At 38.9% G+C, this 24149-nt stretch overlaps 1 protein-coding gene across 9 annotated transcripts in view; it reads left to right on the top strand.

Annotated features, from left to right (window-relative positions):
- The window catches only part of GPATCH2L (G-patch domain containing 2 like), a 122701-nt gene extending 106676 nt beyond the window's left edge, over positions 1–16025 (top strand). For 5 of the 9 annotated variants that reach the window (XM_027568997.2, XM_027568993.2, XM_027568995.2 and 2 more), the window contains 2 exons: positions 3301–3395; positions 9211–16025. In XM_027568997.2, coding sequence (XP_027424798.1) covers positions 3301–3395; positions 9211–9371 — 256 coding nt within the window. In that variant the 3' untranslated portion in view covers positions 9372–16025. Of the gene's footprint in view, positions 1–3300; positions 3396–7620; positions 7718–8479; positions 8567–9210 lie in introns of all 9 variants that reach the window. The other 4 variants (XM_027569000.2, XM_027568999.2, XM_027569001.2 and 1 more) reach the window with 4 other exon arrangements.
- Positions 16026–24149: the final 8124 nt, after the last annotated feature.

Below are 24149 nucleotides of genomic sequence, written 5' to 3'. Positions count from 1 at the left end.
GGTAGTTAATATTTACTTCCATTTTACTAAAATAAATAAACATTTTAAAAAGCACCATATTTCCATTTAAAATGATTAAAAATTTAAATATTTTCGTACATAAATGATTTCATCTTTTTATTCCCAAATGTGCCATTTCTTAAAAATGTGAGATAAATGTTACTGACTAGGTCAGTAAAGGAGGGATAATAATAGGGCCCTTAACTGTCTTACTGACCTCTATCAAACATGCAAAGTTGTGAAAATGATGAATGGTGTATAAATAAAAGGCAGTATTTATTTCCTTCAGCCCAAGTGGATGCTCTAAGAATTAATATCTTAAAACTCTCCTTTGAGTACTTTTCTTATACTTTTCATTTGCATCTGTCTCATAAAATTCAGCATTTTGCATTGATCTTGAAGAAGCAGTGTTTTGGTTTTTTGTTTTGCATTTTTTAAAATTAAACTTTTTTTTAAAGATTTTATTTGAGAGAGAGCACGAGTGCGGGGGGAGGGGAAGAAGGAGAGGGAGAAGCAGACTCCCCACTGAGCAGGGAGCCCAAAGCGGGGCTTGATCTCATGATCCCAAGATCATGACCTGAGCCAAAGGCAGATGGCTTAACTGACTAGCCACCCAGGCGCCCCTTAATTAAACTTTTTTTTTTTAAAGATTTTATTCATTTGACACAGAGAGAGAGAGCAAGGGCAGGAACACAAGCAGGGGGAGTGGGAGAGGGAGAAGCAGGCTTCCCGCTGAGCAGGGAGCCCGGCACGGGGCTCGAGCCCAGGACCCTGGGATCATGACCCAAGCCGAAGGCATTCGTCCAACGACTGAGCCACCCAGGCGCCCCCCTTAATTGAACTTCATTCTTAATGAAGGATAATGAAGTCACATTCAAGTAACCCTCATCTCATCTAGATCCAGAAATAGAACATTATCAGAAAGAAGCCCAAAAGCTCCTGGTGCTTTGTTTAGCCACTGTTCCTCCTCCCCTCTACCCCACAGCGCAAGGGTAACCACTGTCCTGACATCTAATAACGTAGTTTAGTTTGAAGAAAGGATGTTAACATTTAATCTAAAAAGTTTTGGAGAGTCCTTTATAAGGTAAAGAAGAAAGAAGCATGAATGTATACTGTTATTATATAAGCTTAAGGTAAAGAAGAAAGAAACATGAATGTATACTGTTACCCTTTATTTGGCTTGTTTGTCTTTCTGAAGAACTTCAGGAGAAGCATGATTGGAATAGAGCAAAGTGGCCAGTTTTTGAGTTTGGATCTGTGTGTACTCAAGTAGCTTATTTGTGGAAAGGATGGAAGCCCTATTCTGTACATTTCTCTGTTTTGACAGAAACCAAAATTTTGTAGGATCACTCTCTTTTCTGTCTGTGTCTTTGGCTTCAAAGGGAATTACCTTCTCTCCATTTAGGCTGAAGGCCTCTCTACCTTTGATATTCTGTCATCTGTGTTTCTTACTATTAAATCAACATGCTGATTTATTCCCAGGACTTTGGTAAGGTATGAAAAATGAATTGTTTTCTCCTTTATACATTTATATTTACATTTCACTTTGGGTGTTCAGAATTAACTATTCATGGGATACTCAAAAGTTAACTCTTTTTCCATATAGAAGAGAGGGATATCAATACAGAGTGACTTGGATGGAATTTTCCAAAGCACGGGCTTTATATTCTGTAAATCTCTGCCTATTGTAGTGTTCTCTGCATTCCAAAAATCTTATGATTTCAGTTAAATTCTTACCTTTTCTCATTTATAAAGTGAATTGATTCTTAAGCTTTTGCATGTAGAGAAAATAATGTGTATACATGTATGCTTTTAAACCGTGGAAGTTGCCAGATTAGGGGCCCTCTGAATAGGAAAGTTTGTCCATTCCGCAGTTGTCTTGGTGCTTTGTTCACTAACTAGGTGCTCTGAGATTTGACTGAGGTTCTAGTTTTAAGATCGTTAAGCCATGAGACTTAATCCCCAGCTAAGACTACCAATTAGGAGTTCATCTGGTATAATTTTACTAGATTCTTTTTTATATGTACATACTCTCACTATTTTTAAAAAAATTGTGGTAAAATATAGATGACATAGAATTTGCCATTTTAACCACTTTTAAGTGTACAGTTGACTATTTGGTTTTTAGAACTTTCATTCATTTGTATCAGTTCTTGTCAATAGATATTTAATGGCCATCAGGTAAGTGCCTTGTGCTGAGGTTGGTGGATCAATGGAAAACTGTGAAAGAAGTGTAAACATGGTCCCTGTTCTCAAGAGTAAGTCTCATTAGGGAAACAAGATATATGTATAGCAGTTAAATAATGATTCATGGTCAGTAAGGCCTTGACTGTTCAAGGAAGGCTTTGTGTAAAGGTGAGAGTCAACTTGGTCCTTAATCAGGGGTAGGATCCATCTCGTTTTTGTTTTTTTTTAAAGATTTTATTTATTTATTTGCTAGAGAGAGAGAGCATAGGCGAGAGTGAGCGAGAGCACAAGCAGGGGGAGCGGCAGGCAGAGGGAGAAGTAGGCTCCCCACTGAGCAAGGAGCCCGATGCTGGACTCGATCCCAGGACCCTGGGATCATGACCTGAGCCGAAGGCAGACACTTAACCGACTGAGCCACTCAGCCGTCCCAGGATCCGTCTAGCTTGAGGAAGGAGGAAGTGGGCAACTAAAATAGCGTACCAGCTGTTGCAGTGTGAAGTCCATTGTCTTTCAGACAATCTGTTGCTTTTTTCCAGCTTTGGCACACCCACTGTTTTTAAAATAAGTTGAATATTCAGATGAGGGAATATATTATTAGCAAGTAATTAATACTTTTAAAAATCACAGAAATCAAACTTATTTAACTGGTGACACAGACACTATTAAAAATCCAGATTTATAGTGATAGAAGGGTTAAATTCCTATTAAAATTCTATGCAAATATCTGTGTTCATGCAGCATTAAACTTTTCAATATATTACCACTTGGGAGTAGGTATTTCATTAGTGAGTGTAGAACAATTGCAGTTAAAGTTTTTATGAAAAATAATTGTACAAAAATCAGCATGTAATGAAACACATTTATTGAAATTAATCTTGAGTGTCTGCTATTCTGAAATTAGGTAAAAAGTTTAAAATGGGTATATATTGTGCATAAAGAATGAGTTATGATTAATCCTGAATAAACTTGTATTTGACACTTGATGACAAAGAACGGTGCCTGTCTTGTTAGTGTATGTCTGTAATGGGTCAAGGATTTTATCTGGGCTGAACATAATGTCTTACAATAAGAATTCAAGATGAAAACAATGTTTTTTCTTTCTTGTATCTGCAGACAGGCAAACATACACTTGGGACCCCCATGTTCACGTGACATCAAGAGGAAACGGAAACCTGTGGCCACAGCATCTCTGTCCAGCCCAAATGCAGGTAACTGTATGTAGTTACCATTTATTGAGCGCCTACTGTGTGTCAGGCACTAAATTACGTTTTATATACCTTTTCATCTAACCTTTATGATAAGGTAGGTCATTTTATTCCCATTTTACTTGGGAAAATAAGAATGTGAGATGTAATTTGCCCAAGGTCACACACATTTTAAGAATCCAAACCTAGTTCCCTCTAACCCTGAAGTCTGTGTTTTTTCACTGTGTCATGTGGCTTTTTTGAGTTTGAATCCTGGTATTCTATAATCAGCAATCTTCAGTCATCTGTGCTTTTGTTCTAGCACAGAGAGGAAATTAGGTCTGTGGTCATGAAAATCCAGTTAGGGTGGCGGTTTTAGTCAGTAGCCAGGGAGCCACATAGGTTTATTTACTTTTTTACTTGGCACATGGTACAATATGTTCTCACTGTTATTATGTGTAGTAGAGTACTAATACTCTACTAGTCTTGAAATTTCTAATTAAAAACTGTTTTTCAAGTTAAAACCTTTCAGTTTTCTGGCTAAAACCAGTTGGTTGGAAACTGAAATAGTGGTTATCTTTGGTGAGGGGTAGTGACCAGGAGACGACATAATCAGAAGTCTTCTGGGAAATGCTCTTTGTCATCAACTGGGTAGGAATTACATGGGTATATGCATATGTAAAAATTCATTGAGCTGTATGCTTATGATTTATGCCCTTTACTTATCCTTAAAAAATGGGGGGTAGTCATTATTTATATCAGAAAGAATATTGGATGTTTGTAGGCATTTTTCTTTGGAGTTAGGAGAAGACAGTTAAACATAATCGGTAATCAGGAAATTTTTGTGTTATTTCAGTACAGTTGAGGATAAATTGCTCTGGATAAAAAGATCATATCTGTTTGTAGGACCTATCAGAAATACAGTTATTTTCTTGATGATAGTGAATTCACTCTGAGGAAATTGAGTATATCACAGATTATTTTATTTTCTTCAGAAAATACTATATATTATATAGATCAAAGCAGTTGATGAGTGAAGAATAGACCTCAGAGAAATAGGGAACTCTCTCTCCCTTAACTTAGTAAGTTTCAGCATACCTTAAAATCGACCTCTTTCAGTTTCTGTTTGGGGTGACTGCTTGATAATGGTTCTTACTGGACAATCTTAATCACAGGTCTGATAATTATAGTAAATTTTTTCCAGTGATTTCTGCATGGACATGGCTGGCCTGAGCTTATTACTTTGCATGCATTATTTCATTTAATCTTTGCAACAACTTTAAAAGGTAGATGTTTTTATTAACAGTTTACACATGACAAAATTGAGGCTTACTGAGGTTAAATCACTTCTCCAAGGTCACATGGATGATAAATTGCAGAGCCAAGGTCAAATCAGTTTCCCTCTGACTTCGAGAGGTGCGCTGTTACACACTTCAGATGTTCTGTGTTGTATAAGATAGCACTGGTTCCGAACTGTGACTGCATCAAAATCCTGCCTATGGTATTGGAAGCATTACAACAGTCTCCCCTCTTGTATCTTTTGTTCTTTTTTCCCCCCTCAATATCTAGCTTCTATTTTTAACTTTTAATTGTTCATAAGACAGGAACTGTTGAGAAGAGTTTAAAAACCTTGTTGCACACTCACAGCAGGAACTGTCACTGGGAGGGATTCAATGCGGTTTGGGCATTCAGCACGTCTCCTCCTGAGCCCAGCTCCTCCTCTCACTTGTTGACTAAGGTCTGCCTCACTGAACATTTTCTGTTTTTTCTATCCACAACCTGAGTGCCCCATGGAGGTGAAGGACACAGCCTGAGCCCGCACCATCAGTCAGTAGAACAAATGGGCTTGCTCTGCCTCACATCGGGCCATCTCGGATTCCACCTCTTTTATAGAAATGAGTGATGAAGAGAGGTGCGTTCCGCTTTGCCGCTGTATTAATACACATCAGGGGCCAGCTCCTGGCACTAAATCACGCTACTGCGTACATCTGTTATCGGACTCTTCACCAGTGTGATGAACAAGACTGCAGATAGAGGCTTCCTTGTGTCATTCTTTATAGGATTTTCCTAAAAGAATAAATAGCTCAGATCTCTGCCAACACTCTCCCCTGTCACTGTGATGAATTCAGCTTCTTTCTTAAACATGCAGCCACAAATCTTTTCCCTTTTCCCCTCCCCCCCGGTGGAAAGTTTTGAGTTGAGATTGACTGAATTTAAAGGTATTAATAAGGCTAGAGAGGTGAAGAGCAGAAAGGAGTAGCTTGTCTTCCTTGTCTTTTTATATTAACACTCAGGAAAGGCCAGGGGAAAAGACCTTTTCATTAGGGTCGTTAAGTAGATCCTTCTTGAAAGCATAGCACCTTTATTTTCTTCTTTTTATCTCCACTCCCCTTCCTTCTATGACTTTATAACCTACACAGGTATCTGGTACACAGAGCCACCCTTGGATTTTAGCGAGTAACCATGTAAAAATCTGCTTCTGTTTCAGTAACACCAGAACAGGGAAGGTCTATACCTCCTGCTGAAGTGAATTGGCTCTATGTGCTCTTAAAGAATGTAGTTGGAAAAGAAAAAATGGGTTATTTTCTCTAAGATTTGAGATTAAGTGGCTATAAGAAGCATAAGAAACTCAAATGAAAACCAGATTTCATTTCCATGAGATGATTTTTCTTGATTAGAATGACAAGAATGGAGTTTGGTGTACAAATCCCATTCCTTCAAAAATTAAACCCACGGCCTTTAGGTAAAGGAGAATTGGGGGATGATAAGACATTGTATTCAGAGCCCTTACTATTTTGGCCATCCCCCAAGCCTCCTCTGACCTTCCTGTCTCTGGGATAGGGTATGTGTCCTTAGAGCATCAGTTGGAAGGGTACTCAGCAGTTAATCTGTTAGTTACATCAGATTCCAAATACCAGGCCAGTGATGCTAGAGATGTGTTTGTGAGAGCCGAAATTTTTATCTGTTTTGCTCACTTCTGTACCCTGAGCATCTAAAATAGTACTCAGCACAGAGAATGATCTCACTAGATATTTCTTGTTTGAATAAGTGAATGGAATCTTAAAGTTGAAACAGTTTTTCTGAAAATTATTCTAACCCTGTGATTGGATTCAGTAGTTCCATTGTAGGTTAGCCCTTGCCTCAGGTGTCATAAGGCAGATTCTTACTGCCCCTTTTTACTTTTTTCTTACTGCCCCTTTTTAAAATTCAAATGGCTTTTAAAGTTAAAAATGTTTTTTAGTAAATATTGAATGGTTATAAAAGAACATTTATAGAAGATGGATAAGGTGTCAAGAAAAACAATATAGCAAATATCCATGTACCTACCATCCACTTTAAGAACATGGACATCGCCTTTAAAATTTTCCCACTGTCCTCATAGGTAACCATTGTCCTCATACAGTTTTTTGGTTACGTGAATATGGTTTTTTGTTAATCATTTATCATTCTTTGGGGATTTTTTCAGCTAGCTTTAACAGACATATAGCTCTCTAAGCAATACATTGTCTAGTTAGCATTTTTTGGAGGCTTGTGTAAATGGAATGTCTTACTTTATAAGTTAGAAGTTTCAGCCAGTTATGTTTTGAGATTCATTTGTTTTTGTCCCGCCAAAATCCTTTTTTTTTTTTTTACCACCATATACAAATGGTATTCCATTGTATAACTATGCTGAGTATATTATAATTAAACATTCCTGATGGACATTTGGATTATATCCCATTTTATGCTCCTTCAAAAATACTGCATTGGTCTTTGGGAGAATATGTGCAAAAGTGTTTCTGGGCCACTTCACAGTCCTTAGGATGGCTGTATCAAGGACCAGGAAACAACAAATGTTAGGAAAGATGGAGAGAAATCGGAACCCTTGGGCATTGGCGGTGGGAATGTGAAATAGTGCAGCCGCTATGGGACGCAGGGTGGTGGCGCCTCACAATTGTAAACATAAAACTACCATATGAGCCAGCAATTCCGCTTCTAAGTATATACCCAAAAGAATTGAAAGCATGGATTCAAACAGATATTTGTACATCCATGTTCCTATTAGCATTATTCACAAGAGCTAAAAAGTGGAAGTGACCCAAGTGTCCATTACTGGATAAATCAATAAACAAAATGTGGTTTATACATACAGGGGAGTATTATTTGGCCTTGAAAAGGAAGGAAACTTTGACATGCTATAGCATGGATGAAGACATAATACTAGGTGAAATAAGCCAGACACGGAAGGATAAATCCTATATGATTCCAGTTATAGGAGGTACCTCAAATGGTCAAATATGTGGAGACAGCAGAATAATGGTTGCCAGGGCTGGGGAAGGAGGAGAGCGGCAGTTACTATTTAACAGGTACAGTATTTCCTTTTGGGAGAGTGAAGAAGTTCTGGATATGGATGGTGGTGATGCTTGTACAGCAGTGTGAATGTACTTAATGCCATGGAACTGTACACATAAAAATTATTAAATTGGTAAATTTTGTGTTATGTGTGTTTTACCATAGTAAAAAATATAGAGCAAAAAAACCCCAGTTTTCTTAGGTTAAGGGATTTTCCCCACTGTGGTTGAATACCATATAGTAATGGTAAATACAGTTTTATGAAACTTATTTTCAGCTAAATATGAGTGAGTGAGTGCTTGTGCGCGTGTTTGTGTGAGAGGGAGAGAGACAGAGATTTGGGTTGTGGTGTCAAATGTATTTTTTGCTGCTGTGGTTGAGGTTCCAAAATGCTTGAAAACTGTTGCCCTCAAGAAGCTCTTATATGTGTACCATAGAGTAATAGCCTACAGATTTTTTTTTTTTTTGCAGTAACTCAGTAAGAAATTCATGTTCGAATATGTATGTGAGTGTACATGTAAATCTGAAATAAATTCTTGGGTTCACTCCGATATATCCTATTCCTTTCCATTAAGAAAAAAAGTACTGGTCATGGCCTACTAAATTGATTTTGTGACCCACAACTTGAAAATTACTATTCTAATTACATTCCTAGGAGTGGAATTAATTGAGTGACAAGGTAAAAACGAAAATTGTCTAGATTTGCTGTTTTTTGGTGTATATTCGTTCACTCTCAACAGAGTGGGCATGATGGTGGTTTGTACCTCTCTGCTCAGGAGGGCATTTGGAAATGGGAGGACAGTGTTTGGTCATCACAATGACTGAGGAGTGCTTTTGGCATTCAGTGGATGGGGTCCAGAATGGTAAGTGTCCTAAAATACACAGGACCAGCCCTGCACAAGCAATGGTGATCATGTCCAGAATGTCTTTGGTGTCCTTGTTGAAAAACACTGGGCCTGATTGTGTGATTTTTCTTATGATATGCTATTTATTGGAAATACTGTGTTACTGGAGGCATGGGGTGGTAATAGAGCCTAGGGCTTGAAGTCTAGTATCTCAGTTTGAATCTTGCTACTTAACCAGCCCTGTTGTGTCCCTGAGCAATGTATCTGCTGTCTCTCTGCCTCAGTTTTTTGATCCGGAATATGGAGATGACAGTTCCTACTTGAAGGGTTTGCATTAGAAAAAAACAGATTCTGGTTTATTTACATAGCACAGTGCCTGGCTCATAAGTGCTCAATAAGTGATCATGACTGCATTATGAATTTGTACGACTGCATTTATTTATTTGTTCAGTTAAACCCATTTTCTCAGGTAGAGAAATACTCTCACTGAAATCTTGCCTTTATTTTTTTTTTGGAAAGAAAAAAAAAACCTTATGTGGCCCCTTGGGTTCATAGGTTATAAAATAAAAGCATTCAGAGAATTGTGCAGTGAAGTGTCTCTGATTCTAATTTGTCTCCCCTTGATCTTTTCTTCCTTCCTTTTATTGTAACCACCTTACCAGTTCACGTGGATGTAGTGGAACCAACTACACCAGCATCGCAGGTCCAGAAATCTCCAAACCCTGAGTGGTTGATCAGGACCTCTGCCACAGAGAAAGCTACTGACTCAGCTGCAGCTACGTTTTTTAAAATGCCACCAGAAAAGAGCCCTGGATACAGCTAGAGAGCAGGATTCCACCCACCAGGAGCTACTGGGTGTTGTGAAACGCATCCCAGACTTGGTACCGCAGTCTTGTGTATTGTAATTGACATTCCCAATCCTTTCATTGCCAGGATGACCCTTCTTTCAAACAAAGCAGTGGACTCTTTCTCGTAGAAAATCATGTTGTGGAAATCTGTTTTTTTTTTAAAGTTAGTAAAGTATTGCAGCAACAATTTTTTTAAAAAAAGGTCATCCTATGCTATATTTGTTACATTGCTGTCGTTGTCCCAACAGCTACCTACAGTTCCTTTTACAGAGCTGTTGCTTTTTGCAGGTATGTCTCTTTTCTTGAAAAACTAGTAACTCCTTTTGCATACTTTACATGTAGAGCTTTTAATATCATTTGAGGAAGTCCCAAATTTGTAGCCAGTTCTAGACAGATGTAAACAGAGTTGAGACCTGTGTGTGGAATTGTGTTTACAGGAGATAGAGTTTGCCTTTGAGCCTGGTCTTGATTCACTGAGAGTGCCAATAAGCCCAATTCACCAAGTTCTCATTTGGGAGCCTCGGAGGAGACACCAGCAACACGAACAGTGGGAGCTTCTTCCATTTTTCTGGATGGCCTCATGGGATCTCCGGCAGCTGGACTGTACTTTGCCTCATCTCCAGAGTTGGTGTTCTCCCACAGGAGGATATGTACATTCATAATGTAATGAAGAAATGGTTTCGTTGTTCAGCAAACTTAAAATAGTCAGTGGATTGTGTCTTAATACTTCATGTCACAGTGTAAGCTTTTATGTATGAAATGGGACTTTTTATTGTTAGCTTATAGGTCAATAACCTGCAGCAGAAATTCACACTCTATTATAATAATGGCTTCTCGGGGACATACTTTGGGGAGAAAAATGTCTTTTTGACACACCTTTATACTTGGCGTGTTTATGACGGCTCAGCTGCATGTGGCGTTATATATACGGCCATGCCTGAAGTTGGATGCTACTTTGTCAAAATGAGGAATAAGTGACTGCCTGGAGCTGCTGGAGAAAAGCCACCCTTTCTAAAAAAGTATTATCCAGAGTGTCTGTCATTTGTGGCCTGGTTGACAGAAGGGTTCTTTTTTGTACGAATTGAGTACATTTGCTCTGAAATACAGAGAAACTGTTCTCTTAAGTGCCCACTTCTCTGGTAACGTTCCAGAGGAACTCCCAGCCCTGCCCCTGGATATCTTCTGTGCTTGAATTAGGTGCCGAGTGGGACAGAGCCTCCTTTCCCTGAAGTGCAGCTGTCCCTTTTCCTCATACACCATGTGAGGGTCGGCTGCTCTGTCGTGTTCCCTTTAAAAATGATAGTCCTTAAAATCAGTGCTAACTCCAGGATTTCCTTGTTGATGGGTGGATGTGAATCTAGTTGGAAGGGGGGACTTGAAGCTAATTTAAATGGCGCTTTCTTTAAGAGGGAGAACACGTCAATTGTCCATAACAAGGAGTCTGGTGGAGGGAGGGGCACATGGAGATTATGAAATGAGGAGTAGCATTAAAGCCAAACCAGCATCCCCAGGAGCCACCCCTAGTTCTCCTTTTGTCCACTGGGGCTGCATCCAGAGCAGTATAGAAAATAAAAGTGCCTGTTGAAATAAAATAAAAAAATAAAATGGCACTACCAAATTGTTTTATTGATGAAGGGGGGTTTTATTGTCATATGTGCATTCTTACCTAGTTCCCATCATGTCCTAAGACACATTTCTAACATATTTGTTGGATTCAAGGGGAAAAAATCCATGGACATAATTTTATTTTCTTTGCACTAAGCTCTGGCTCTTGCAGAGATGGGTCCTGTGATCATGACCTATTCAGATCTCCACAGTTCAGATAGAATCTTGTTGCCTGCAATTCTCCTTTCTACCTGTGATTACAAATAATTTATATATATGACTTTATTTACATTTTAAACATCGCTAGGATGTACTGCCATTTTAGAGAGAGAAGAATGGTCACAGAGTTTAGCGACTTGCCCAAAAATCACATGATCAAGCCAAGACTAAAATCCCAGACTTTTGGACTTCCTCTGCCCTGGGTTATAATCTTTTGATTTTCCTTGGTAGACCTGAGTCACTCTGAGACCCATAATTTTGAAACAGTGTGTCATGAATGTTTATCATCTTTCTTGGGCATGCTTTTCTACATATTTTGAATACATCCCATGGGGATTATCCAAAAATGCCATATCTGCCTGTAATAAGTGGGGAAGAAAATTAATTGCCTAGGAAATAGCTATTAATACCTTGCAACACAGGGTTGTAAATTGTGCTCCTCATTTTAAGCTGCTGCATGAGCATGCTGACAGAATTATTAACCAACTTACTTTGCTTGTTTTCTATATGAGTCAGTTCCAGAGGAATAACCTTGGAATTGAGTGTTTTTTGAATCATAAATTTTAAATTTCTTTTTTATATAGCAAAGTGTATGATGTCATACATTGAGTAAAGTCTGTTACCTTTCAACAAAAGATACAATTTCAAAATCAGGTTTTGTAGTCTCTTGAAAAAACTGATAGCATGACTTCCTTTGAGGATAATCATTGAGCTCGTGTGTATTTGATCTGCCTAGAAGAGTAACTGAAGCTGAGTTCCACAGTTCTTACTTATTTCAGGCTTCTGATTTATCCTAGCTGGCTACACAGTCTGCCTGTCTGAATCCTAATCTTCTGTATTTTCCACAAGGAGCAAAAGTCAAGACATTATCCACTTACATGAGCATCATTCATAGAAATTAGTTTTGCTTATGAGTTTCAGGGAATTTGAGATTATTTTTCAGATGCAGCATTTTAAAGGGAACAAGTTCATTTGCATCAAAACCCTTGTGTTGCTTTTTGGTAAGAACCGTGCAGAAGAGGGAATTAGCTGTTTACATGGTGCCAAATTTAGGAGAGGCAGAGTGTGATCTTTATTGAGTGGTGCGTGCTTGATCAATAAGGCACATTTAACCTTGAATTCTTTTGAAATCAAATGCAATTGAAAATTTTGTTTTGCTGGGCTGTGAAGCAGGCTGCAAACAAGGCCATTTTGGCAGCAAAATGACCAAAAGCTGAAACAAAATTTCTTGTTCCGTGATGCTTGTGGCATCCTTTGCTAATGAGTAAAGCTCCACACTAACAATAGGTAATTAAACTACTTATGAATCCCACATAGAGGACTGTGATCTATCTTTTTGCATTTCGGCATCAGAAACGCAGTCTAGACCACAGCATTGGAGGTTCTGGAGCTTCAGGAGCAGAGCCAGCACAGAGGTCACTTGTAGCTGAACAAGAGAAGGAGTTAGGCTCGCAGTGTCATTGCCCATGTGATGGCCTCTTTACTTGGGCTCCGGGGGATGTTTGATTCATTTCAGGTCTTTTCTTTAGTTTGGCCTCATTACCGTGGTGTGGGCCATATACTTTTTGTTTCCCGGGGAGAATGCTTTGTAGAAATCTCAGCATTAGGAGCCGCGGTCAGTGTTCTGTAGGTCCGGTGCACCTTCTGTGAGCCGGCGTGAGAACAGAGTGCTTACTCTAGCGGCTGTGGATGCGGTCTGGTCCAGGGCACAGTTTACAGGATACGTCATGATTCACGGGGTGGCGGCAGGGATGGTAAAAGCAGTTTGCTCTTGGTGTCAGCTGCTTCCTTTGTTAATGCTTGAGCTGTCTTACTTGTCAGTATTTCCTTATCTCCCGCTCCGGTCGTGCCAGCTAGTAGAGTTACAGATGGTGGCAGCAGTCAGGATGGGCTCCTACCCCATCAGGAAATGGCACAGAGGGAGAAGGTGAGGGAATCGGTGGGTTCTGCTATAGTGGCCCAGAGATGCTTTCACAAAACTACATTAAGATCCCCAAACAGATGAATGTCAAATGCCTGGAAACAGCAACATGGGAAAGAAGCAAGGAAAATGAATGATCCTGCTGAAGAGTGTGGATTGAAAGGTTCTTAACAAGCCCGGCAAAATAAACTTATGGCCAAAAGGAGAAATTTTCCTGCCACTGCAAATAGACATGATAAACTCTAAAATTGCCAAGTTTTTGGAATAAAAACTTTTCAAGTACAGTATTGAAGAATGAGGCAGATCCCGAAGACGTTGGCCAGGGAAAGCAATCTTGGCAAAGTCCAGAAGTGAGAAGGCATGAGGAAGAGAAGGGGAGATGCTTAGAGCAGGGGTGCTGGGGCTCCTCGACCACCGGCAGCAGCACATACTTGCCCCCACCAGACCCCACCTGAATTGGAAACTGAGGGTGGGCCGGGCAGTCTCACGAGGCCTCCGGGGGACTCTGATGCACGCGGATGTTTTGAGAACCACAGGCTTTGCTGTACCTAAGTGTTTTAACATATTGGCATCCCCCTAAGCTCTGAGGTGCTTTTCCCTCCATAAGTATAGACATGTTTTGTATACGATTCTTTGCAGAAACTGTTAATGTCTTTATTTCCCATCCTTTTTCCCTAAAGCCCCTAAAAGATCTGGAAATATTGAGAAAGAATGATGTGGAGAAAATTGCCATCAAGGCCATATTTAGATGGATGGAAACAACCTTTAAAGTGGATTAAAATATAACAATGAATTTTTAGTCTGTGAGTGATAGTCATTTTTCACAACAGATAGTAAAACATTTGTGTAAGATACTGCTATCCATGATTTCATGATACTTGTTCATTACATCTTCGTTTCCTGGGAAAATGTGTATTTTCCAGCATAATAATGATGAAGTCTTTAAGGTATGGCTCACAGAAATGAAAATAATTGGAAGAAAAAACCACCCTGAGTACATAGTATTGTGTAATAAATACTTGTTGCGTTATTGGTGATCTTTTGCTAGGACTTAATCTCGGTACTTCAGAGCATGTAAAAATCAATTTTCAGTGATCACTTAATCACACCCTATTGTCTTTGTTTTACATTTCAGTGATTCTGCAGGGCTTGGTGGCCAATAGCAACAGCATGTTCTGTTTTTTTTTTGTCTGATTCATGGATTCAGTGTTTCAGAATATGGTACTCTAATCCTAAAAGCTTTGAAATGAAGTCACAACCACTTTTTCTTTAGGTTTTATTTGTATGAATTGGGCTAGGCTCTAATTTATGACTTAAGCCCACAAACCCAAGTTTTCTCTGGGAATTTGTGTGGCCAAAGAGGAGTTCTCTGGTATTTCTCAGGTGTTCATCTTGTTTTGTGCCCGGGGCTTGATTTATAAAGGTGATTAAGTGAGGGCACGGAGAGGTCTGTGCCACCGAAAGAAAAGTTTGTAGTTACAGTTCCCCTGGAAATGAGGCACGGCTTGCCACGCAGGACCACAGGACGGCACCAGGTTTGGGTCAGGAGGCAGAAGACTGAAGCAAGCAGTAGTTTAGGCCAGAGCCTTTATTGGGGTTTCCTCTAAGAAGGCAAAGCAGGGCAGGGTGAACAGTCTAGAAATGGCTAGTTCAACTAATTCTGGGGCCTTTGGGCTATAATCTAGTCTCTGGTTGCCTGGTACCTGGCCCTGGGATGATTGCTTCCTGGAGTGTAACAGGTCAGATGGAGGGGGTATGGCTTCATCGTACCTGGTTAGTTTGCACATCGAAGACAAGCTGCTGGCTGAGTCCTTTGCTATCTTTCTAAGAATCAGCTAGCCCTGGGAGAGGTGGGTTTTTTTCCCAGCCAGAAAGGTTTTTTAATGTTAAAACATCGTAATTATTACAGAAAGCAAAAAACATGATTAACACATGTGTAAGCCTTAAGCTCTCCTTTCAATTTTTGCAGTCTTTTAAAACACCATGTAATTTTTCTTTTCCATATTGAAAACCAGTTAAAAAATACCTCTGGCCAAAAATGTTGTTACTAGATGCTTTCAAGGTATGGGAATGTAAAAAGATTTTTAAGATGTAAATTATGAAAATTAATGTTTTCTTTCTCTAGAAGTGAGTTCTGACCCTTGCAGATCCCTCATTTAAATGTTTTTAATTGAAAAAGAAATATCAGAACTTAACAAATGGCCTTGGTGGCTTGGACTGAAATCAACCCATTTCACTATGTGTAGATTCTACCACTTGCTCCTCCCACTGGGCCATGTATTTCTCCATGAACAACGTCATGATTATGCAAATTTCTACCACCCCAAAATCATGCCAACACTTTAAACTGCTCTCAGTATATATCCCAATTCTGTTGTCAGTAGCTATTGCAGACTGTGGCCATTTCAAACTCTTTTTACCCCCACCTTCTCAGCCTCAGCAGCTAATCTCCCCCACCCCCTAACAGGTAATAAAGCATTAGACAGGAGTCTCCCATTGTACACCCTTACATACAACCCTTCCTCGCCTCTTCCATGTAAGTGCTTGTCCTGCCCAACACAAATCCCTTCCATGCCCTCAGTCCCTCTCCTTTGATCAGATGCCTTGCTCAATCTAGCTACAGCTTCTCACTCCTGGCACGTACAGATTGCATTTGAACATGTTTAAAGATTCCCTCTTGAAACGAAAATACCCCTTTACTACCACTAAAATACTGCCCTCACTTACACTTCCTGTTCATTAATTCTCAGTCCACTGAAGCATTGGTTTTTAGCCCTGGCTGCACATTAGGACCACCTGGGGAGATTTTAAAGAATCCTAATTCCCCCAACTGAACTACAGACCAATTACATCAGAATGGGGAGGTGGGACAGGCTTCATTCTTTTTAAAAACAGTGGTGCAGCTGGGGCTGAGAACCACCATGCCGAAACCTGGTTTTGCAATACTCCTCAACCATTAAAGTTGTTTTTGCTGGGTTCACCAGTGATTTCCAGTTGTCAAAATTCAGCCCTTCGGTTGATGCTTATGACTTCATACTATATAACCACTTCCTTTTTGGAATTCTGCCTGTTCTGACCCTGCTCTCTCCTGATTTTTTCCTCCACTTTGCTTTTTCAGTCTCCACAGGTGGGCAAATTGGTTAGTAGGTCAGTCCAACACAGACTGAATGTCCCTTTCTTCACCTCCAATACATCAGTTAACACCTGTGTACTAATGAGTTCCTTTGCCATACCACCCAATGCACTGACTTAAAGCATGGACTTAGAGTGAAGTATTTACATTCCTTAATCATTGTAGACGTACGGGAAATCATGCCCAAGGTTTCTGCTTCTTCCTTTGTTTCTCTTTGTTTCTGTTTGTCCCTCCTCTAGGTCCACTGAGATAGGAAGGTTGCTAACCACATTAGTCAGATTCTAAGATGGATCACCCATATGTACTCTTGGAGTTGCCATTCATAAAAAGTCAGGCTTGAACTGTGGTCCCTCTTCTGCTTTCTCCTATCCAGGATCTTGGACTGGTAAGGAGACCTGGGCCCACTTCTACATGCAAGGAGGCTACCCCCATCTAGTGCTCGCTTCAGTTTTTTACTTTCTGCTGCTGGTAAGAGTTTAGTTTGGGTTTAGGGGGTGAGACAGACTCATTTCCTCACCAATTTTTGACCTTTGGTACCGCGTTGAATCTTACTTTATTAGAGAATATTTACTGGGGTTTCAAGCCCTAGCTCTAATACTAAGGTGGAACTTGATTTTCTACTTTATTACTATCATTACATGGTACCTCTGGAACTATATGTGGGGGTTCCACCCTCACCAGAAGGGATCCTGTGTGTTCTTGACTTCCCTGAATCACTAATTTCTGTTTCAGAGTCTGGGATGAATGGATCTGATTAGTACCCATGTGCTTATGTCCGAGCTGCAGGAAGTGAGAATGAGGTTATCTGGAATGTGTAGCTTCTGTTGGGGTTGGATGAATTCCTCAAACATAGAAGAACAGTTCAGGTGCTGGACAACTGATAAGAATAACAAAGGTCCACGAGGGCCATTGTCCTATTTACTGATTCAACAAACGTGTATTAAGCACTCACTAAGCCAGTCTTCCTCAGGGACCTTTTGGGGAAGGTGGCTGCTGCCTAAGGTCCTTAGATACACTCTGCATGAAACCAGTCTGACCCTTTCCAGAGCCCCTAATGACAGTAATAATGACTATACTGAGTGATTATTATTATATGCCATTTGTCAACAGCATCTCAATCTTCAACAACTCTAAGGTAGGTAAATTTATATCTGTTTTAAAGCAATGAAATATGCTTATAGTTAGAGATTAACTTGCTCAAAGTTACATAGCTAATCAGTGTAAGGCAGCATTCAAGCTCCAAGTCTGTTTGGTGCTAGACTTTCTGTTCCCAGTAACACCCTGTGCTGCCCTTTTCACAATATAAATGAACTCTTGGTGACCATGTGTATCTGAAATAAACTGGGTGCCACTGGGCCTGGAACTGGGTGTCTTGTGACACCCTTTTACCCCATTTACCTGTAGCTCCTGGTGGGCTGTTTCTCTATCAAAGCAACTATGAATGGGCTCATCTCTTCTCTGTGCCTACATCACTGAAAGAAGATGGGCAGTTTCTGTGGCATCTTCTTAAAATGACCTATTCTTGGTTTTGGAAGTGACCAGAGCAAAAGTCAATAAAGTCTACCAAATCTATGGCAATAAACAGATACTGTCCTTTGTAGGCCAATACAAAATGGATCCCTAAGCCAGAAGGACATGTACTGTGAATTTTTAATGTTAGTGATGAACTGTTCTGAACATCTTGCTAAACGTGTTATAGAGCTGCTAGCAAGATAGCCGTCTGAATGGTTTTGGCCTTTATAAATGTCCCTTCACTCAGTAGATGTGAGTAGAACACATTTTATGTCAAGCACCGTGCTAGCTGCTGAATGTACAAAGAGGAGGGCATTCCTGTTGTCATGATATTCATGGTCTTCTGAGGAAGAGACAAAGCAAATATTACAACGTAGAATGATAAACTTTGAGAAAGAATACCAGGGTATCTTGGGAGGATTTAAAAAATACTGGACCAGGTGTTGGCGGATGAACAGAAGTTAGGTAAAGAAGAGAGGATGAGGCCACCTAGCATAAAGAGCATGGTTTGTACAGGGCACTGCAAGTATTTTGGTATGGCTGACAGCATATAGGAGCAGGGAGAAGCAGGCAGGAGACAGTGAAGGACCCTGTGTCACCTGGCTTGCTTGTTGATTCGGAGAGCTGTCACAGTATTCCTCTGCTGTATAGTCCTGGAAAGCCTACTGCAACTGGCCCATTTTGCAGACAAAGCTGGAACTGAGATGTGAACAGGTTTCCAGCTCCTCGATCACCTCCCTGGGAAATACAACCAGATCTATCTCTTTGTAGGAGCTACTGACATGCTTAGGAGTAGATTAAGCTGAATTGGAAATAATCAGTTTGCACCATGACTGACTGAATTCTTCGTGTGTTTTATCATGATGCCAGTCTGAGGTTATTCCCCTTAAACCGCCTTATCTTGGTAGAATTTAATGCACAATGTGGTAGTCTTAATCCCTAGTACTGTTCTTCAGTAGCAGAGTTGCCACTCTAAATTATGCATTTGGGGCTTTTTTTCCTCAGTAGCCACAGTAAATTTGTGTTGATGAATCTACACTCTTTAGATGGGGGGACTTTGCAAATCTTTGCAATCTCAATGCTGCAGAAAGTGTCCATAGAATAAATGCAGCTGTCCCATACAAAGCATTGATCCCATGATTTTGGTCTCATTAATACCATGCTATATGTAGCTGAACTCTGTAAAATGGAACGAATGTAGTGGTTTGGGCCAACAGTGGTAATGTATGGCCCTTTTTCTGGTGTTCCACATTAGTGTGACTCAGAGCCTCTTGACTACATTCTTTGGAGCTCTTGATTTAAAACCTTTTTTAAAAAAATCTTTTAGTTTGAAATAAGTTTAGACTTACAGGAAAGTTGTAAAAATAGTATAGACTGTTGCCATATGTCCTTCTTTCAGCTTCTAATGTTAACAGCTTACATAACCATGGTACAATTATCGAAACCAGGAAATTAACATTGACACAATCCTATTAACTAAACTACCTACTTAGTTCAGTGTCACCCGTTTTCCCTGTAATGTCCTTTTTCTGGTTAAGGATTCAATCCAGGATCCATATGTACTTGGGTCTGTTTCTGAGCCTTCGATTCTATTCACTGGTCTGTTTGCTTGTGCACAGTGGCACATTGTTTTCAATAACTGAAACTTTATAGTATGTTTAAATGTCTGATAGAGCTAGTCCTCTGACAGTTTTTCTTCTCCAGTGTTTTCCTGGCTCTTCTTACATGTTTGTTTTTCCATATAAACTTTAGTATCAACATGTCTAACTGAGATTGCATTACATTTACTAGCGCACTTAGGGAGAACTGACATCTTTACAATGTTGAGTTATCCAAATTATCTGCAAATGGGGGATGTATTTCCATTTGTTCATGTCTATTTTTGTGCCTTTTCAGGACTGATTCAAATTTTTCCTTGGATAGGTATTATGCATTTCTTGTTAAGTTTATCTCCTAGTATTCCATCTTTGTTGCTGCTAATGGGGTTTTCTCTGCCATTATGTCTTCTACTTGGTTATTGTTCTTATATAGGAAGACTTTTGACTTTTGTATACTAGTTTTATATTCTGCTACCTTACTGAATTCTTTTACTTTTTAGGTGAGTTTTATCATTGATCCTCAAGAGTAAAAAAAAAATTCTAAATGCACTGAACAGTAACAAGGAATGAAAGAACCTATAGAGGTCAAAAGTGCTGTGAAAGCTCAACTTTGGGCAACAAGTGAGATGAAAGCCATTATTCACTCTGAAAGTATCTGCAGAGACCTGGCCCCCTTGAGCCTCTGTCATGGTGACTGTGATGAGTGTAGGAGATAAAGCCGGGCCTGCTCAATGCAGGGAGTTTAGCCTAAGATCTCCTACAAAGTGGGGCCCCTCAAAGTGCAACACTCACAGCGTAAGCATCAATACTAAGTAAACCCACCAAGCAGAAATAACAGCAAGGCCTTTCTTGACCTTGGCCATGGGTGGAGGAAAAGTTTGTTTTAACCTAAAAATGTTTAACGAGTTGTCCCTTATAGAGGCTTATGGCCTAAGTTTATTCTACTGGTGTGGTCCAAAATACTGCAAATGGGAATTTAATTTACAGTGGACCCAGGTCGGTAGTAACCTTAGATGACTAGCAGATGCAAACACAAATTCTCTCAGGAGGAATGAAACTTAAGTCGCGGTATCAAAGAACTACCACAGATAGTTATAAAGAATATGGGTCGCTCACAGGTCACAACCACAAACGAAAGAAGGAAACAAACTGTGAGTGAGAATCATTAGAAACAACATGCAGGAGAATCAGACTCAAACACATTAGATATGGTGCTTATTGGCACACAGTATAAACTAAATGTTTTAAATATATTTCACGAAATAAAAGAAAGGCTTCAAAACACCAGGCAACAAAAACACGTAATTTTGAAAAGGGGTGATGAGAGTTACAGTGTCCTATTGCCCTTCAGTTGTTCAGGAGGAGTTAAAGAATCTTATTAATTTGGGGCCTTAGGTAAGTAGACATGGTAAAATATTTGGGGTAACCATTAAAAGAATAAATATAGAGAATACAGCATTGAAGCTAATATGGGGGAAAAGAAATGGTAAAAAGACAATAAACTGGAAAGGTGAGAAAAGGCACAAAATAAGATAAAATGGTAAAAGAATTCAACTTTATTAGTTATAAGCATTAATGAACTAGACCCTCCAGTTGAAAGATAAGGTCAATAATGCTAGATTTTAAATATCCATTTATATGCTGTTTATAAGAGATACATCCAAAACTTAGTCATAGGAAGATTGAAAGTGAAAGGATGGAAAAAATATAAGAGGAAGATAATCAGAGAAAGTAAAGATAATCTCTACGAAATAACAAACGTTGGCTCAATAACTGATAAGTGGTTCGATTTGCCGGAAAGACATACTCATTTTCAACTAAGCTTGATAACAGAGCCTCAGTATACATAAACAAAAATGGGCAAAACTAAGTTTAAAATGTCTTCTTTAGTTGTTGATAATGACAAGTGGACAGAAATTGTTATGAATACAGAATATTTAAATAGTATAATCTTATGGTCTAGCAGACATGAAAAGAATATCACGCCTAACAATTTGAAGAATTATACATTATTTTCAAGCACAGATTGAACATTACAAAAATTGACTCTTAAGCCATAAAGCAAACCTCAGTGAATTCCAAAGGTTAGAGACACATAGACCACACTCTGTAATCACGATGAAAAATTTAAAAGTCAGTAATAAAAAATGAATTTGCTAATATATTTGGAAATTTCATAGCATATCTAAACTAATGAACCACTGAAAAAGTCTTAACAGATATTGGAAAGTAGAACTGAATTATATGAAAATTCTATTTTCATTAACCCTCTTGAGATGCAGCTAACGGGGTAATTTGAGGAAAACCTATGGTCTGAAATGTTTAAGTCAGAGAAGAAGAAAGGACTGAAAATTGATGAGCTAAACATTCTACTTACAGTTAGTAAAAGAACAACAGAATAAACCCAGAGAAGGTAAAATTAATAAAATAATAGTGATAAGATCTAAATTTAATGAAATAAACATATGATTGAAAAATCAACAAAAACTATGACAAAATAAGCAAAACTTTAACATAATTAAGAAAAGATGGAGAAGGCACTAACAATATTAGGAAAAAAAGGGACACATAGTTATAAATACAGAAGAGATCTAGAAGATAGTAAAGTAATACCATGAAAAACTTTAGCCAGTAAATTTGAAAGCTTAAACAAAACGGACACATTTCCAGAAAGATAATTTATCAAAACTCAATCAGAAGAAGTGGAAAACTCGATTGGTCCTGTAACACTAATCATCTAGTCAGTAGTTTGAAATCTAAGACTGTATATTCTTCGTAGAAAGATTTTGCGTGACCCACCACAATGGTGGAAATGTCTCTGGCTTATAAAGTTTATTTGGAAGACCAAATGAGCAAGACTAGCCTAAGAAAACTGGAAGGGAAAGGATATTAAAGCATATAGTCTTTAATACTGAAAGTGTGGTACGGGTACCTGAATAGACAAACTGACCAATGGAACACAATAGAAAATTCAGAAATAGACCCAACTGCATACAGAAATTCAGGATACAATTAAGGTAGTGTCTGAAATCAGTGGGGGGGGGGGGCGAAAGATGGACTATAAAAATGAATGGTGTGGAGGGGCACCTGGCTGGCTCAGTCGAAAGAGCATGTGACTTTTGATCTTGGGGTTGGGAGTTCGAGCCCCATGTTGGAGGTAGAGTTTACTTTAAAAAAATTTTTTTAAATTTTCAGAATGAATGGTGTTGGGATAACTGGATAGCCCATCAGATCTCTTCCTCACACTATATACCAGGATAATTTTTAAATTGATCAGCGGTTTAATTGTACGATATTAAACCAGTAGTACAGTAGTACTGTGGAAAGATGCTCAACTTTTTGTTTTTGATTTTAACAACTGAATGCGATAGTTATTCTTACCATCCCCATGTTTCAGAGAAGGAAACTGAGTCAAAAGGAGAGTATTCTGCCTGAACTCAGTTATGGTTCTAGGATTTGAACCCAGTCAGGCTTGCTCCAGATAAGAGTAATTTACCTTGACTAAGTGAGGTTTATTTTAGGAACACAAGGATCATTTAATATTAAGACTAGCTGGGTGTTTCCTTAATATGATAAAATATATTTATCTCAATCCAAAGCCACCACCATGCTTAATTGAGAATTAGAGAAACAATTTCATTAAAATCAGAAACAAGACAAGGATGTCCACTTAATCATCACCATTATTTAAAATTGTTCTTCAGGACATAGACAAAACAATTAGACAAGAGAAAGAAATTAAAGGTAAAGAAATTAAGAAGAGAGGATAAAATTATAACTTGCTGAAGATAATTGGATTGTCAGCCTAGAAACTAAAAAGGACTAACCAAAATGTAGAAACAAAATAAGAATTTAATAAATTAGATGGGCAAAAGAAATTAACAGACATTTCATAGAAGAGAAAATACAAATGACTCTTAAGCATATGAAAATATGCTGAGCCTCACTTGTAATAAGATAAATTTCTCACCTATCAAAAATAATAAAGCTTGATAACACACTATAACAGTGAGCATGTGGTTAAATAGGCACTTTCACACATTGCATAAATTTGTACAAACTGTGGAGGCTGGTAATATCTATCAAAATTACAAAGGTACATTACATCTTTTAACCCAACAATCCTAGGAATTTTTCATATAAATAAACTTGTATTACATACAAAATGACCTATGAACGTGGCTGATCATTAGAATTCACTAGTGGTGAGTTAGTTTCAGTGTACACTCTGGGGAAGAGATTATATAAGGGCTCGAATACAGAAGGCAGGGATCATTTGGGATCTTCTTAAAGAGGCTGCTTACCACATGGAAAAATATTTTTTAAAACCTAACTATATATTGCTTTCAGGAGGCACACTTTATCTATTTTTAAAGATTTTATTTTATTTGACACAGAGAGAGACAGTGAGAGAGGGAATACAAGTAGGAGGAATGGGAGAGGGAGAAGCAGGCTTCCCGCTGAGCAGGGAGCCTGAGCAGGGAGCCCGATGCGGGGAGCCTGATGTGGGGCTCGATCCCAGGATCCTAGAATCATGACCTGAGCCAAAGGCAGATGCTTAATGACTGAGCCACCCAGGCGTCCCAAGAAGTCACACTTTTTAAGTGTAAAGACAAAGATTGAAAGTAAAAGAATGGAAAAATGTACACCAACCAAGGGCTAACTTAAAGGAGGCAGATGTAGCTATACAATATCAGTCAAAATAAATTTAAGTCAAGAAGCATTACTAAAGATACAGAAGGACAGTTCCTAAAAATAAAAAAAT

The sequence above is a fragment of the Zalophus californianus genome, chromosome 6 (genome assembly GCF_009762305.2).
Source record: "Zalophus californianus isolate mZalCal1 chromosome 6, mZalCal1.pri.v2, whole genome shotgun sequence".
Taxonomy (NCBI): Eukaryota; Metazoa; Chordata; class Mammalia; order Carnivora; family Otariidae; genus Zalophus; species Zalophus californianus.
The sequence above is the reverse complement of the archived record's forward strand: the minus strand, read 5'-3'. Positions and strand labels throughout refer to the sequence as shown.